Source organism: Myodes glareolus, chromosome 7 (genome assembly GCF_982192425.1).
Source record: "Myodes glareolus chromosome 7, mMyoGla1.1, whole genome shotgun sequence".
Taxonomy (NCBI): Eukaryota; Metazoa; Chordata; class Mammalia; order Rodentia; family Cricetidae; genus Myodes; species Myodes glareolus.
In genome coordinates this window covers 96,519,391-96,536,171 of record NC_142032.1, presented here as the reverse complement: position 1 = coordinate 96,536,171, position 16,781 = coordinate 96,519,391, and the positions used below count along the sequence as shown (strand labels likewise).

At 36.6% G+C, this 16,781-nt stretch overlaps 1 protein-coding gene and 1 pseudogene across 4 annotated transcripts; one reads left to right on the top strand and one right to left on the bottom strand.

Annotated features, from left to right (window-relative positions):
* Window positions 1-258: 258 nt before the first annotated feature.
* LOC125417078 (olfactory receptor 5P1) lies at window positions 259-15,279 on the bottom strand. Of its 4 annotated transcripts, none has more exons than XM_087907669.1 (3): window positions 14,650-15,279; window positions 7,360-7,366; window positions 259-587 (listed from the first exon to the last, which is right to left on the bottom strand). In XM_087907669.1, the coding sequence occupies exons 1-3, from the start codon at window positions 15,277-15,279 to the stop codon at window positions 259-261; spliced, it is 966 nt and encodes a 321-aa protein (XP_087763795.1). The 4 variants fall into 4 exon arrangements, with proteins under 4 accessions (XP_087763795.1, XP_085548720.2, XP_087763796.1 ...); XM_085692594.2 differs by lacking the exon at window positions 7,360-7,366 and adding an exon at window positions 12,121-12,125 and having other exon boundaries at window positions 259-616; window positions 14,707-15,279; XM_087907670.1 differs by lacking the exon at window positions 7,360-7,366 and having other exon boundaries at window positions 259-306; window positions 14,392-15,279.
* LOC125417177 (olfactory receptor 5P59-like) lies at window positions 10,583-11,264 on the top strand (annotated as a pseudogene).
* Window positions 15,280-16,781: the final 1,502 nt, after the last annotated feature.

The following is a 16,781-nucleotide window of genomic DNA, read 5'->3' as shown; positions in this document are numbered from 1 at the left end:
TTTTCATCAGATTGTTTTATGTTAATTAATTTATACCATTAATTAAAAACTGTATTTGATTTTATTAAAAGGAACTTACTATGACCCTGTTCTTTCATAAGCAATTTGAAAGTTGAGTTTCTATATTTACGGCAGTGCTTCTCATTTGCTAAGAACAGATCATGCAGACTTTTTCAATCATAGACATTCAACTTCCTTTTATTACTATATCTATAAAATGCTACTGCTATATCAATTGCTACAGCATAATAAATCTCTCTAAGAAAATATTTTCCTACCAATCTGTCTCTTCAGAGCACCTTTAATCTCTTTATTCCTGAGGTTGTGGATGAGGGGGTTCAGCATGGGTATCACCACCATGTAGAACACAGACACCACCCTGTTCTGGTCTGTGGAATAGCTGGACTTGGGCATCACATAGATGAAGGTGATGGTCCCATAGAACAGAGTGACTGCAGTGAGGTGGGAGGTGCAGGTGGAGAAGGCCTTGTGGCGGTCCTCAGTGGAGTGCATCTTCAGGATGGTGATGAGGATATAGATGTAGGAGATGGCTATGACAAACACTGTCACCACTATGACAAATCCAACTGTGAATGATGGAACCGCTACATTGACACTGACATTTGAACATGATAATTTTAATATTGGAGCCAAAGCAGAGAAAAAAAGGTTGATTTCATTTATGATATATATTTAGCCAGATTTAAAGTTTGGTAGCAAATGTACAGGTAAGTAGCAATACATACTAACCATTCATATAGTAAGTTATACTTAAAAACTTTCAGGCATAATCAAAAAATTCTTCCACAATAATCACATGAAAAAATTATTTTTCAGTTGTCTTTATGTTTTAAAGTAATTGCCTACTTTGTAGAGACTATTGATTGTGTAATTTTTAGTACTTGCATCCATTTTCAATAATAACTACACTTAAGTGTGTACAATCAGTATAGTTGGAATCTAGTGCATGTAGAGAGAAAAAATGACAAGTCGGAGCAGACAATATAATTGCTGGAGAAATTTTTTATTGTAGGATAATCATTTATTCAGATGGGAGCTTCACTTTCATAAAAGTTAGATCTGTTTTCCTGTCCTCTGATGACAACGTTGACTGTTTCATGTGTAAGGAATAAAATATTGCTGGATAATACGCTGCTCTAAGAAATATTGTCTTTTTAATTATGAGAGTAAAATCCAGAGCCTTTGTAAAAATCATGTGCTCTATCTGTAAGTCATAGCCCTATTGACCCCTGAGAATCTTTACTAATCTTTTTATTCTGAGGATGACCATATTTGTTTATCTTTCTCTCCCAACTTATTTTTTACACTCAGAAACAGCATCACTGGATCAGTTCATTTCTGTAGAAACATAAGAGTATCTTCCCTCTCCCCTCTTCTGTGGTTCTACTTTGCCAGAAAGTGTGTAGATTTGAGAGCAATATTGATCTACCACTGTTCATAGTGCCTCTACTTCAGGCTGACCTTTCACAAGAGATAGTGCCAATAAGATGACAATTTTATGTGTCAATGTGGTTCTCAGATGTTTGATCCAATACCAATACAAGTAAGCATTGGACAATGGGGAAGCAATTAACAACCACCACTCACAGATTATACATATCTTACAATGTGAACAGATTTTTCTGATCACTTCAAAACTTTAAGTTTTAGGACCACAGAAAAAAAGTCTGCTTCCAACATGGCCTTGGACTCACTCAAAATTGCAGCATCAACTCCTGTTGGTATACTCACATTCATTAGTAGCACCATGGATTTTAAACTGATAAGTTTAGCAATTTCACAAGAAAATTTCCCTTTCTTTCTGGTGTAGGAGATCTTTCTGTATTTGTGCTGCTTTCATTGGTTAATAAAGAAACTGCTTTGGGCCTGTTGATAGGGTAGAATTTAGGTAGGCAGGAAAGACAGAAATGTATGCTGGGAGTAAGAAGGGCTGAGTGAGAGATGCCGTGAACCCACGGCCGGAGATAGACATGCTGAAACCTGACTGGAAGGCCACAACCTTGTGGTGATATACAGAATAATGAAGATGGGTTATATTAATATGTAAGAGCTAGCCAATAAATAGTTAGAGCTAATGGGCCAAGCAGTGATTTAATTAATATAATTTCCATGTGATTATTTTGGGGCTAAGCTAGCTGGGTGGCCAGGACAAACAAGCAACCCCTCCCTGCAACATCCTTCTGCTTCTCCTTGTGTATGTGAACTTTATGAAGCAGAGTCATAAAAGTCTGTCAAGAGAGATCGCATGTATGATTGTGTGTCTGTGTATACATCTATATACATACACATATGTATGTTTATATATGGGTTTAAACTTACTTTTCTGGGGAAGCCTCATATCACGGCCCACTAAATTTTGATTTCTATTCCTCAAACTCTAATTCAGTCTATGTATCTCATTCACAGGATGTATTTAAATATACTACATTGTTTTCTAAGCCTCTAAACTTTTGGATTGGGTAATACTTTGCTTTCTTGATTGTTATTTTTAAAATATTTGTATATTCTGTTTATTAATCCTCCATCATATGTGTTGTTAAGGTTTTCTTTTACTTTCTGGACTTTCTTTGCACTTGACTGATTGTTTCATTTGCTGTGCAGAATTTTTTTATTATTATTATTAAAAATTTTCACCTCCTCCCCTCCTTCCATTTCCCTTCCTATCCCTCCTCCCCCTTTCTCTCCAGTCCAAAGAGCAGTCAGGGTTCCCTGCCCTGTGGGAAGTCCAAGGTCCTTCCCCCTCCATCCAGGTCTAGGAAGGTGAGCATCCAACAGACTAGCCTCCCACAAAGCCAGTACATACAATAGGATCAAAACCCAGTGCCATTGTCCTTGGCTTCTCAGTCAGCCCTCATTGTCAGCCACATTCAGAGAGTCTGGTTTGATCATATACTCCATCAATCCCAGTCCAGCTGGCCTTGGTAAGCTCCCATTAGATCAGTCCCATCGTCTCAGTGGGTGGGTGCACCCCTTGCAGTCCTGACTTCCTTGTTCATGTTCTCCCTCTTTCTGCTCCTCATCTGGACCTTGGGAGCTCAGTCCAGTGCTCCAATGTGGGTCTCTGTCTCTATCTCCATCCATTGCCAGAGGAAGGTTCTATGGAGATATGCAAGATATTCATCAGTGTGACTATGGGACAAGGCCAGTTCAGGCACCCTCTCCTCAGCTGCCCAAGGAAGAAGCTAGGGACCTCTCCTTGAACACCTGGGAACCCCTCTAGAATCAAGTCTCTTGCAAACCCTAAAATGGCTCCCTTAATTAAGATATCTACTTCCCTTCTCCCATATCCATCCTTCCTTTATCCCAACCGTCCCATTCCCCCAAGTTCTCCCCCTCATCTCCTTCTCTCTCCCCATCTCCCCACCCTCACCAACAATTTGATCTTGGGAAGTCTCAAATCCTTTTGGTTTCTCCTATTGTTCTATAACTTTTGCCTCTTCTCACTAATACCATTTCCATAGAAGCTGGGGTTTGTCTTCTAAGACTGCTGAGATTAAATGAAGCTAATTGTGTGGGATGTCCTTATTGCTTGAAGCCCATGTTTTCACCATTTCCCTAAAAAATGGTGAGTGTAGATCATAAAATACTATTGCTTGTTTCATTCCTTTTAAATTGTTCATACCTATGTTGCCATGTACGTTCACTGACTACCTTAGGGTACTTTGCGTCAGATGGCTTCTAAGATAAAATTACTGAACAGGCAGTTAAAACTTTGGGTAAGTCATCCCTGAATCTGGCATGTTCTGATGAGGCTAAATTCTGTCCTTGTACCTTCTGTCCCTGCTAACCAGTTTTGATAATTTCCTCAATCTTTTCAATTATTTTTACCACTGCCTTTTGTAAAGTCTGAATCTCATGTTCAGTGTTCCATTCTGATGACCTCATTGAAGATTTCAATGTATGAAATTTGTCTAGTAAAGATAACATCTCATCCTTGGACATAATTTTGATGGCTTGCATTTTCCCTCTTTGGAGAGACACCTTATTCATTAATCTATTGTAACTTTTCAACAGATTCTGATTATTAAATTCAACAGCATGAATTCTTTCATATAAAGTCTCAGTTCTCTTTGACAATGGCTGGATTTTCTCTGTCAAATTGTTGCTATTCTTCTCCATTGTATTAATTTTCACAACTAGCTGTTCATTATTAGTCTGTAAAAGCTGTATCATTTCAAACAGTGCATCCTTCTTGGTTCTGTTATCAAACTATTTTCTTAACAAGATAATATGAAAAACAAAACTAATTCCCAAAATCAAATAAATGTATGTATAAGGAAAATCACATAAGCCTTGTAGAATACCATCCATAGCATAAGCAAAATAATTATTAAAGTCCTGAATTATAATTTCATCAGAAATCATGTAATTCAAATTTATACTATAGAATATTTCAGTTAGTAGGTGTAATAAACTCTATTGGCCAACAGGTGTCCCTGTTACAGCCTCATAGAGGAGATAAGCAGAGGGAAAGCCGGTGCATTCTCTGGGATCATTCACTCTGTTTACACATGCTGTCACCTACTTAAATACTGATAAATATGCTATGTTTACCAAATTAAGAGCAGTAATTAAGGACAATCAAAGTGATTCTTAGATTTGGTGACCAGAATAAGGAAAGAGTCCAAAGCTTTCATCCAGTCCTGAGTCGTGAATTGTGCCCAAAAGTTTCAGCTAGTCATGAGTCGTGAATGGTGCATACCACAGGGATTGTTATTTGAAGAGGCCGTGGTGTGTGGGTTGTGAACCACCAGTGAGGAATGCACCGAGCTGGCTAACCAGAAGAACTGCAGGGGTAGGGAATGTCCTCATAAGCCAGTTTGGACTTGTTCCCACTTTGCAGCACCTGACGATGCTGAACATGAGTCAAACAATCCCAAGATAATCCAAATAGAGTATTCTAAGGTTTTTCTTTATTAAAAGGGAAAATTCATGGAACAGGAATGGGGGTTCAACATCAAAGTGTGGAGCATGGAAAGAAAAGGCTGAGCTGGGTGGTACCCTAAGTCATACCCCAACTTAGTCTAGCCTCTTAAAGGTCATTGCTGAAGGAGGTCCCCCATCAACATATGGCATGCATGACATAATGAGGCTCATGTCAACTCTGATACTGTGTAATTTAAATATATTTTCTTTAAAATATTTTTATTAATTGTTTGAGAATTTTATACAATGCATTTTCGTCATAGTCACATCTACTCCTCCCCTTATGTCCTCCTAGATAAGTTCATCAGAAAGATTGTCCTCTTCCATGTATTAAGATAAGGAACACATTAGAGTTCAGAACTGAAGGCATGTTGTTCATAATACGGCTTACTATTACAGAAGCAATTCATGTGTGATAAGTGTAAGTGTCTCTTTTACAAATAAAAAGGGAACAAATTTTAAACACATTTATATAACATGAATATAGAGGTGGTATCATTTAGGAAGATAAAAGGAACTAGAAAGAGAACACAGGAAAGAATAATGAAACTGAATATGGTAATAACAGGATACACATCAAAGAAATGTAATTATGAAACCAAAGGTTGACACTAGGAATTTGTAGTAACATGTTTCTGCTACTGATGACTTCAGAGTGGCCATTATTTTTCATACAACATATTTTGATCATGTTTTCCCTCCCCCAACTCATCTCAGAATATTCCAACCTTCCTACCATCCCAATTTTCTCTTTTCCTCTCTTTTTCTCCCCTCTGCCTGCCACTTACATTTCTTCTTGTCTTTTTTTTAAACCAACATTCTAGTCAAAATTTGTGTACTGTCACAAGAGTGACATGACTGCTTTGGTGTGTCCAACTGCTTTCTTAGTGGATTTCAGACTCATTTCACGGGTGGAATCTCACATCTAGTACTATAATCCAGGAAAAAGCCCACAGGTGGAGAGACCATAGACCAAAATAGGGAAATAATTCATAATGCCAGGTGTGAGAAGTTACTTAAAGAGTGTTTTCTAAACATCTGTATTTACTGACAAAGATTACTACTGTAAAGATCTTTTTTTATGCTGAGCAGTATATGCTACAACATATTCAACTGAATAATGAAACTAGTCAAGCTCCTGAGAACAAGTGATGGCATGAACCACAGTGGTTCATTCAACTATGTTATCTTCTTCAAGCCTCGGAGAACAATCCGTAAGAAACAGGAAAAGAGGTTGAAATAATAAGCAGGAGTGAAGTGTTGTGTAGTTGCTTCCTCCTAATTGAACTATACCATCTAGGGGGAACAATGGCTCATAACACAAGGGAAATAGTAGGATGTTCCAAAACTTGTGATGTAAATAAAACTTGAAAGGCTCAGGAAGTTGAAGAAGGAAGATCCATGAGACCCTTCTCCAAGTTTATACAGGTAGCAATATTTGTATGGGAGAGGAGAATGACTGGACAAACTATGCACAGGCTGTGCAGAAACAAACAGGGATTGAACGCTCATGAGTAATTATGAATACTGTAGTTGGCTGTTCAGCGATGTAGCTTTGGTTTACCCATGTATGTAAACCCAGTACTCTTGTATGTAAACCCAGTAAATTCACTGAGTGACACAGGAATAGAATAATTTCTTTGGTCTTTCATCAGTACTCTATTTTAATGTACCCTATTTGAATATGAGAAGACATATTATAATGATTCTCCAGATAATCATGCAATATTAAGTCTAGTGATTGCTTTGATATTCATATATTGCAAACTAATAAGAGCAACACTATCCCTCATCAGTGAAGATTCTTTAGGTAAATATGAAGACTAGTACAAAGTATCACTACTAGCTAAAACACAGCGAGTAACTGACCATTATGTGTTCATGCCTAATCAATATGCTGACAATTTAACCCTTACACCTAATATTGAAAGAACATTACAAAAGAAGGGACAATAAGACTATAAGATCCAGAAAAAGTCAGAATGTCTGGTCCTAAATGATGTCCAAGACATGACCAAGGTAAGTGGTACCCATGAAATCCCAACAATATGAGCCTAAACAATAACTGAACAATGACAACAATAGTTAATATGCCAGCATGGAAGGAGGAAATATTAAAAGGCCCTACCCCTGGTGGAAGAACTATAGAAAATCATGAGATACTAAAAGAGGAGAATCAGTCTTCTTCAGGGAGAAGATAGGATGATATAGGAGGTGATAGGTCATCCAGGCTCAAATGGACATCCTTGAGCACATGAATAAATCATGGAACTATATGAGATCAGGAAAAAAATGAGAGAGGGTGGAGAGTTTGCATGTCCCATATAATAATTATAAAATTTACAAATGTAAGAAGGAGTTAAAAGGAAGCAGGAGCTGGTGAAGATAGTGCTTTGAAAATATACATAGAACTGGAAAACTCAGATTCCTCCTTCCTTATTTTCATGACTAAGTTGTATTCATTGTTCAAGTCTCACCTAGACAGCCATATTTGAGTTAATTTTATGGCTACAATTTCCTTGTCATTTCTAGGAGACACATTATCACAGCTGACTTCTTAGTCCTCTGACTCTTCTTTCAAGTCTTTTCTTTCAAGTTGTTCACTGAGCCTTAGGTGTAGGACTTAAATTCTAGATATATCAACTGGGATGATGATGTGGATGGGCTCCACAGATGGGATACCATAGTCTGATCTCCTGCCTGTTGCAGGTGAGGAGGGGCAGGTGAGGGCCATGTTTCCCTTTCCTACACAACCACATTGCAGATGAGGAGAGCAGGGCTACCTTTCCTACTCTCATGTCCCCAGAACCAGCTCTCCTACCCCCTACAAACAGGATTACCTCTACTGTACTGCCCAGACAAGGTGGAGAGTCTGCTCTCCCAAGTATTGCAGACAGTGAGGGGCTGGCCCAGCTCTCCTTTCTCATGGCCCCAAGTACAGCTCTCCTGTCTGCTCCAGAAGGCAAGGGGCAAAGGGATACCTGGTTGGGTTTCTAACATCAGGCATAATTTTCCTCCTGTTGATCATGTTGCTGGTGAAGAGAGATTTGTTCTCTCCCAAGAATGAACTTTCTAATTTCTTATCCAAACAAAGTAGTCAGCATTGAAATGGCATAAACAGAAACAACACTAAATGAACTCAGAAGGTTATATTTACATATTGATACACTTAAATATATCTAACAACAACAAAGAAGAGAGAAACAGAGCATCAATTTGAGCGAGATTAGAAGGCCATGGAAGAGGTTGGAGGCAGGAGTGAAAAGAAAAGGAAGTGTTGTAATTACATCTTTATTAAAATAAAAATATTCTGGAAAAAGTGACAAAAACATAAAATTGCTAATAAATGAGAGCTGCAAGTGCAATTTCCTCATTCATCTCCACAGCAACTGTCAGGAGAGGATGGAACAGAAGACTTACTTATTCAGGCCGCAACCTCAAATCTAAAGGACATGTCTGACCGTGATTTTAATTGCATGATGGTACAGTCAGTCTTGGTGTTGGGATGGCATGAAATCTGGGGTTCTGAGCGAGACCTTTATGTAATCTGAGGAATGTTTCTTCCATACTACCTGCCATGTTTGGTATTTCATCTGTTCATTTATTGTCCAGTGTCTGCTCCACTTAAGTCTAAATTTCCTAAAATGTTCACTCTTAAATCTTCAGTGTTCATCCAGTTTCGAGAAAACCACAACTATTCAATACAAAGTTTTGAAAGAAATGGATGAATAAAAAGTTTTCCCATATTTGGTTGTAAAGACTCATTGGAGATCATCATCCAAACGATGTATCCAAACACCCAATTTGACCTGAATCATAAACCTAAATTAACTCTGTCCTGACCCATGAATACACCTATAAAAGTAGTTTAAACTTATCCTTTGGTTACTTACTATCATCTGTAAAAAGAAGATTGTGTGTGTGTGTGTGTGTGTGTGTGTGTGTGTGTGTGTGAACAAATCATTAAACTAAATTAAGCTAGCGGCCTGTAAATGTAGTAGTCCAACTGACAGAATCTTCACTTGGCATGCGTAAAGTCTCATGCTCTATCCCAAATACCACATGAACTTAGTGTTGGATACTTATAAATTAAGTTACTTGGGAAATGGAGACAAGAGGATCTTAAGTTCAAGGTCTTCCTTAGCTGCCTAGCAAATTCAAAGTTAACCTGGATTATATGAGACTGTCTTAAAAAGATAATTGTCATCAAACATTAAATACACAGCTTAGCAAAGAAAGTTTTTACTTCTATTTATGTATTATGTATGTATCACAACTCTGTGTTGTACATATGTATGCTATGTATGAGTGTTCATATGAGTCTAAGCATCTGCGTGCCATGGTATGCTCAGAAAGGTCAGCAGACAATCTCAGTGTCAGTTTTGACCTTCCACCATTTTTGAAATAGTAACTCCTTTGTCATTCACTGCTCCATATTGTAGACTAGTAGACCAGGGAGCTTCCAGGGAAGGTCTTGTCTCTACCTCTCCTCTGCCAGCAGGGACAGCAGACACTGAATTAAAGTTGACAGATATTCAGTGGTCAGTCACTTTTACCAAGATGATATTAAAGCATTTAGTGTAGAACTTAATGAAATTAAAATTATAGAGACAGTTGGTCTTAGTTTTCTGCTTGAGGATCACTGTGCCTTCTATCCACCATTTTAGCATATAAGTGAGACCTGCTGTCAATTATTTGTGAAATGTTCTTACTGAAGAATATTTATAACTCTCTCCAGATATACTACTTTCTAGGTAATAACTATATTTTATGCTCTTGGTTATAAAATTATGTGTATTTAGCTTTGCATCTTATCCCTCTCTGCTGACTGGGAAAAGCTGCTTGTTCATTCCTGGCTGCCCAGACTTGAAATAACCACACAGACACTGTATTAATTAAATCTTTGCTTGGCCTATTAGTTCTAGCTTCTTTTTGGTTAGTTCTTATATCCTAAATTAACTCACTTCTATTAATCTGTGTATTGCCACATGGCTATGGTTTATTAGGTAAAGTCCTAGAGTGTCTGTCTCTGGCAGAGGCTACGTGGTTTCTTCTGTGGGCAGCTACATGGCTGCTTCTCACTGACTTTGCCTTCTTTCTCCCAGCATTCAGTTTAGTTTTCCCACCTAGCTCTATTCTGCCTTGTCTATAGGCCCAAATAAGCTTCTTGGTTTACTCACAGCATACAGAGGAAAATCCCACATCACCTCCCTATATTCAAAGAAGAACATAACAGAGTATATTGCGTCAATCACTAAAATACTGAAAGAAAAATTGATGCACAAGAATAAAAGAAAGCAAAATATTATATTTTTATAATTGTCTAATATCTTCTAATCTGAACTAACCTGAATAAAACATCAACTTAAACATTTACTTAAGATAATTTATTACGTACCTCCCATAATGATCTAATGAAAGTGTACCAATCCTCAAATAAAAAGGAAAATTAATAGTGATTTTTATTTAAAGAACTGATCATGATCATTACTCAATAGCAATAAAGGAATGATCCCTGATACTAGATTCCAGGGCTTCAGTAGAGATATACTCTCAGTGACAAACAATAACAGCAGAGGAAATCTTTGAAGTTATAAACTAATAATAAATTTGAATTTATTATTTCACAAAGAATATGCTTATCAGCTTCCTGATAGAGAGAAGTACAATATACTATCTTGCGTGTGGTATGTAGCTTGGCATATCTGATTTCTTTGGGTCAGTTGAATTCCTTTTGTGGCTGCCATGGCTTGTGATCATTTCATGGAAATCTGCAACTCACTGCTTTATTCTCCAAAATATCCACACAAATTTATATCCAGTTGGTTGTAGGACATTATATAGGGGCTTTACTTGATGCTTACTTTGCCACTGTTTCCTTTTCCTTTTTCTTTTCTTTTCTTTTCTTTTCTTGTGAACCAAGTAGAATCAAACTTTTTTTTTCTGTGATTTTGCTTCTTTGGAGGAACTCTCCTGTTCTGATGCCAGTGTCCCTGAAGCTGTACCTCATTTGCTCTGACTCAGTTGCTACGATCACAGTGTTTGTCAGTGCTGTCTCCTATTCCTATATATTCATTACCATCCTCAAGATGCACTCCACTAAGAGTTACCATAAAGCCTTCTCCACCTGCACCTCTCACCTCACTTCAGTCATTCTCTGCTATGGGACCATCACATTCATTTATGTGACACCCAAGTCCAGCTACTTCACTGACGAAAAAGGTAATATCTTGTTCTATATGGTGGGGATTCTCATGTCAAAACCCCTAATTTACAGCCTCAGGAATACTGAGATTAAGGGTGCTTCAAAGACATAATTTCTTAAGAAAAGATTTTCTTAGGAGTAGTTGTAAAACTATATAATAGTGGCTGTCACCTAAGAGCAATGTGATTATCATCTCAGTTTTGGTTGTTAACCTGCTTGTTACCCCTTTCTCCCCCACCTTCTCTCTCCCCTAATTTAAAAAACTTTTTAAAATTTTATTTGTATTTTAAATGTATCTTTGAGAATCTTATACACTATATTTTGATACTGTTTCCCCCTCTCCCCAACTACTCTCAATCTTATATTTCCCTCTCCTACATACTCAACCCCATATATTTATTTTGTCAAATAACACTTGTGATGCATGTATACACTTAGTTTTATTGGAATTCACTGAACCCTGGCTGGCCTACTGACTATTCTTCATCTGGCAGATATCAGTTCCTAATAACTCCTCAATTAGGAATGGACTTTATAGACACATCTATTCCCCATGCTGACATTGTGTCTGTTTTGAGCTTGTACACACTGACACAGCTACCATGAGTTTACATCTATAACCATTCTGCTTGTGTCCTCAAAACTGTGCTTTTCTTGTAGGCATCTACCAATTCTGGCCCTTGCAGTCTTTATATCCACTCTCTCTCAATGATTCTTGAGCTTGGAAAGATGGAGATATGAATTAGCTGTTCCATTTAGAGCTGAGAATTTCAGTCTCCAATTCTCTACACATTGACAAGTTGTTTGTTAATCACCATCTTCTGCAAAAAGAACCTATGCTGATAAGGGTTGGGAGAAGTACTAATATATAATGTACTAATGTATAATGTTAAATCATTCCAATGGAGTTTAATACTATTTGAAGTCAGCAGGATAATAGTGGTAGGCTCTTCCATAGGGTCTATTACCTGTCCTCTACATGATTTGTCTCTAATAGTAGTGATAAGTATGAGTTTCATCTCATGGAGCTAGTCTTAGTTACAGTCAGTATGTAGTTGGTTACTCCCATGACATCTGTGTCGCTATAGTACCAGTTGGCATGTCTTGCCACTTTGGTTAGCTTGTAGGGTTCATAAAACAAATTTCCTATACTACACATTTGATATTTAAAAGTATGGTCATATTGTGTTACACCTATTTTCAAATCTTAATTTATTCCATATACTTTAGAATAGAATCCAGATACTCTTCTATCTTCCACGAGTCTTTTCTTGGATTACCCTGACATGTTTTTTACTTCTTAAGATTATCAGGAGCTGTGAACTTGTTATTTTCCATCTGGAATCTTTTTTCTCGTTCTCCACACCTACAATACCTTCCCTATTTTCTGCTCAAATATTACTTGCCCATTGGGGATTTCATCACTAGTTTATGCAAACTAATACCATCCATCCCACCACACCTAACTTTGACACTGGTAACAATTCTATTTATGCTTCTCTACCAAATTCTAAATTTTAAAATGTTGATTGTTTTCTATTTTATTATCTATTAAAATACCAACTTCATCACAATTATTTTATTTGGTAGCATGTTTTTAGTATATATTTGCTTTTATAATATAATAAACATTCAACATCTAGATAGAATGGATGCTTCAATAATTATCCTGTGTCTACCAGTAAAGCAATTCCAATCCCTGACATAACATGATAGAAAGAATTTGGGGTCATGAAGGTAAAGACCACTGGTTTTTGGTGTCCTTTACCTGAATTCCTTGTAACCTAGCCTCAATCTTTATGTTTGTTTATTTTTTCACTTTAACTTTGTGTTTATCTATGTGTATGAATTCAGCTCATCAAACGTGGTGGTAAGCACTTCTGATCAGTGATCAATTTTCATGGCCTAATTTTATTTTCAGTGTTTTTGATTTCAAATTTTAAATAAGGTATTAAACTATGAAAAATGAAAGCATGAAATTCCTATGCAGTACCTCATATTTTTCTGCATTTAATTTACCTTGTTTCTTTTCAGTCTTGCTTAGAATCTTTCATTGAAATATACTGTAGGATTTCACTCAGTAGTGAAATATGAATAATTTCCATTTGACTAGATACTTCAAAGTATCTCCAAGCCCTAATATCTTTTACCTTATCACACTGAGAAATAATAGTTGAAGTCTGAATCACCCTTTCTGGTGCCATAATCAGTTGTTACAGCATTTAATTTGAAGTACGATATTATATTAAATTTGTCTCACTCTTTCCTAATAAAAATCATACATCTACAAATTATTGTCCTTTCCACTAGGCAAAAGTGTGCAGTATGGTCTGTGACAAATGTCCTTCTTTTGCCCACAAGTTCTAGGCCCGAGAAAATATGACTGTGGAAAGGCGTTTGATTAAACTTCAAGATCCAATTATCTAAACATAAAAATGAATTTATAAAGAGAATAAGTCGAGTTTTTCAAGATTTACACTTCCTCCAGTGTTGGTATAACATAGACTATATCTGCACATGGTTTCCCCAAAAGACTGAAGCAGTGTATCATCGATCCAGTCCCTCACATTATTTTCAGTGTCCAGGTCACTGTACTGAATGTGGAGAGGGAATATAAGCACAGTTGATGAAAGATAGCATCAACAGCCTTGAATACACACTGATTTGGATAAACTATTTGATCTCTTACAGACCAGTTTCTCACTGATATTTCTCATCTGTGAATTAGGGAAAGATTTTAATCCCACGTCAGCAGACTTAGTGTAAAAATTAATTGTAGAAGAAGAGATTTTAGAAGCAGGTTCTCAATGTTAATCAAATAACTATCTATGTACCTAAGTGTGATAATCTAACTACCTCCTTAGATAAGTCATTTGTAAAATAAAACTAATGATGTCATTTCACTAGGTTATTATTTTTGTATGAAGAATGAATTTAGATTAATATGACACACAGCAAAGGCAAACTGTTGTTTGGTACATGAATTTTGAAAAGGATAATTTATTGACATCTGCAGGAATTCCATACTTAATACAAAAAAATTAAAGACTTTAATATAGATAGCCTCTAAATGAACAAAGATTAAAACTGAGATTTAGAAAAGAAAAAATAGGATGTTAATTTAAACACCCTGTGATGGATGCTGAGAGTGACCTGTATAAATGAAATATGTATGTTTCTTCAATGAACAGATTCTATGAAAATATTCTTACAGTTGCTTTCTTCAGGGCCTCCTTTACATCTCTGTTCCTTAAACTATAGATGAGGGGGTTCAACATGGGAATCACCACTGTGTAGAACAGAGATACCACCCTGTTTTGCTTAGTTGAATAAATGGACTTAGGCATCACATAAATGAAGGTGATTGTCCCATAGTAGAGAGTGACTGCAGTGAGGTGGGAGGTGCAGGTGGAGAAGGCCTTGTGGCGGCCCTCAGTGGAGCGCATCTTCAGGATGGTGATGAGGATGTAGATGTAGGAGACAGCTATGACAAACACTGTCACTACAATGATGGAGCCAGCAGAGATGGAGGGGATTATTCCAATAATGGAGACATCTGAACAGGAAAGTTTCAACAAAGGGGAGAAGTCACAGAAGAAGTGATCTATCTGATTTGCTCCACAGAAAGATATACTTAACAAGCAACCCGTAAATGTCCAAGCATTCACACAGCCACCCACATAGGAAGTCCCAACTAAGAGAAAGCAGATCTGGGGAGACATCTGTGTAGAGTAGAGTAGGGGTGAGCAGATAGCTACATATCGATCATAGGCCATGGCAGCCAGCAGGAAACACTCAGCTGTCCCAAAAGTCACAACAGAACAGAGTTGCGCTTCACAGCCATGTACAGGAAGGGCTGTTCCATGCATAATAAATCCTATGAGCATTATAGGTGTAACTGATGTGGAGTAGCCAATGTCAACAAAAGCCAGATGGCTAAGGAACAGGTACATGGGGGTATGGAGTTGAGGACAATTTCTTACTAAATTAATTATGCTGATATTTCCTATTAAAGTGACAATGTATATTCCGAGAAAAAGTACAAAGAAGATGACACAAAGTATAGGATCATCTGTTAACCCCAAAAGGATGAATTCTGTCACTTTTGTGTAGTTTCCAGGCTTCATTTTCTTTGTGAATTGTTCCTGAGAAAAATGAAATGTTCGTTTGTTTAATATGCTCATTCTGTACAGTCCAGGTTACATACGAATATTCCCTAGACTCAACCAGGTCTTCTTTATTCCAACATTCACTTACTAAGGGATTTTAAATCATAATTGAGGGTTTTATTTCTTTGCATAAAATGAGGAAGATTGTACCTCACTCTCTGATATGTCACATGATATCTCTTGAAAGTGCTTTGCCAGCCTTCTATTCCAGGCAGAACTGTTTCTCAAGGTCCAAATCTATTTCCTATGACATACTGGGATTCTCCTCTTGTTCCATGACACATTGAAATCCTAGACATACCTCACTTCCTTTCTTCTCATCCATCCTATTTTACACCCACTCCTCCTGTAATATGTATTTAGGGAATAATTCTGCATCCACACAGCTAGCTGTATCTGAAATTTGGCAGACATTCTGGCCTGTATCAAAAATTAGGAATTTGCCACATTTCTCTCCAAGGTTTGTTCCTTCCAGATGTAAACTAAAATGGCATTAACACATTATGAGTAAACAATTTTATAGTAGTATTTTAAGTGTAAATTTTCATATAAAAATTCTGTGACATCATAAATAATTGCAAGCAAGTTTTGAGAATGGTCTGATGAAACACTACATAGATATTAATTTTGTGATTATTATTCAATTCAATTTAATGGTGACAATTTGATGAATGGCTATTAATTCCTTTTGTATCTTCATCTGCTCTCAGACCTTACTCTTAGAACTAGAAACACTATTATATAAAAGAAATCCTAATTTAAATAATAATATTATTTTCTTACTTTTCTTAAGGCAATAATTCAAGAAAAAAGTATGTGTGTTCAAAGTTAAGTTTATTTTGCTGACATGAAGTAATGAAAATGTTAAACCGATTTGCTAAGTATCATTCATTAATTGTTTTGTACGTGTACTTTGATGTATTTTTTTATAGTTCCATGCCTTCTCTGTTAAGTCACTTCATTGTGACAAACACAAAATTCTAGTGTTTTGAAGCAGTCCTAAGACAGCATAAACAACAATAAATACATTTATCCAGAAAAGAAAATACCTGCTAAAACAGCTATACTAAAATCTCAATGAAAATTAAAATGTTATAATATTGATATGAAATTCACAGAATAAAAAATAATTCTAAACCATTTCAGTCAAATATGTGGCTTATGGTTTAAAAGTGCTTTATTGCTCTTTCAGAAGACCTGGGTTCCATTCCCAGAAACCACATCTGTAGTTCTCTTCTGGGGACTCAAAGGTCTTCTTCTGACCTCATGTGATGCACATACACACGTGCAGAGAAAACGCTCTTCACATAAAATAATACAAATATTTAAACTTTTAATAAAAGTCTTTTAAATAGTAAGTTTTCAGTGCAAGAATTTTAATTTTTGACACCTCATGGTAGTTAGTCCAACTACATAATTATACATTTCAGTAAAATCTATTGATTTCAAATTCTATCAGC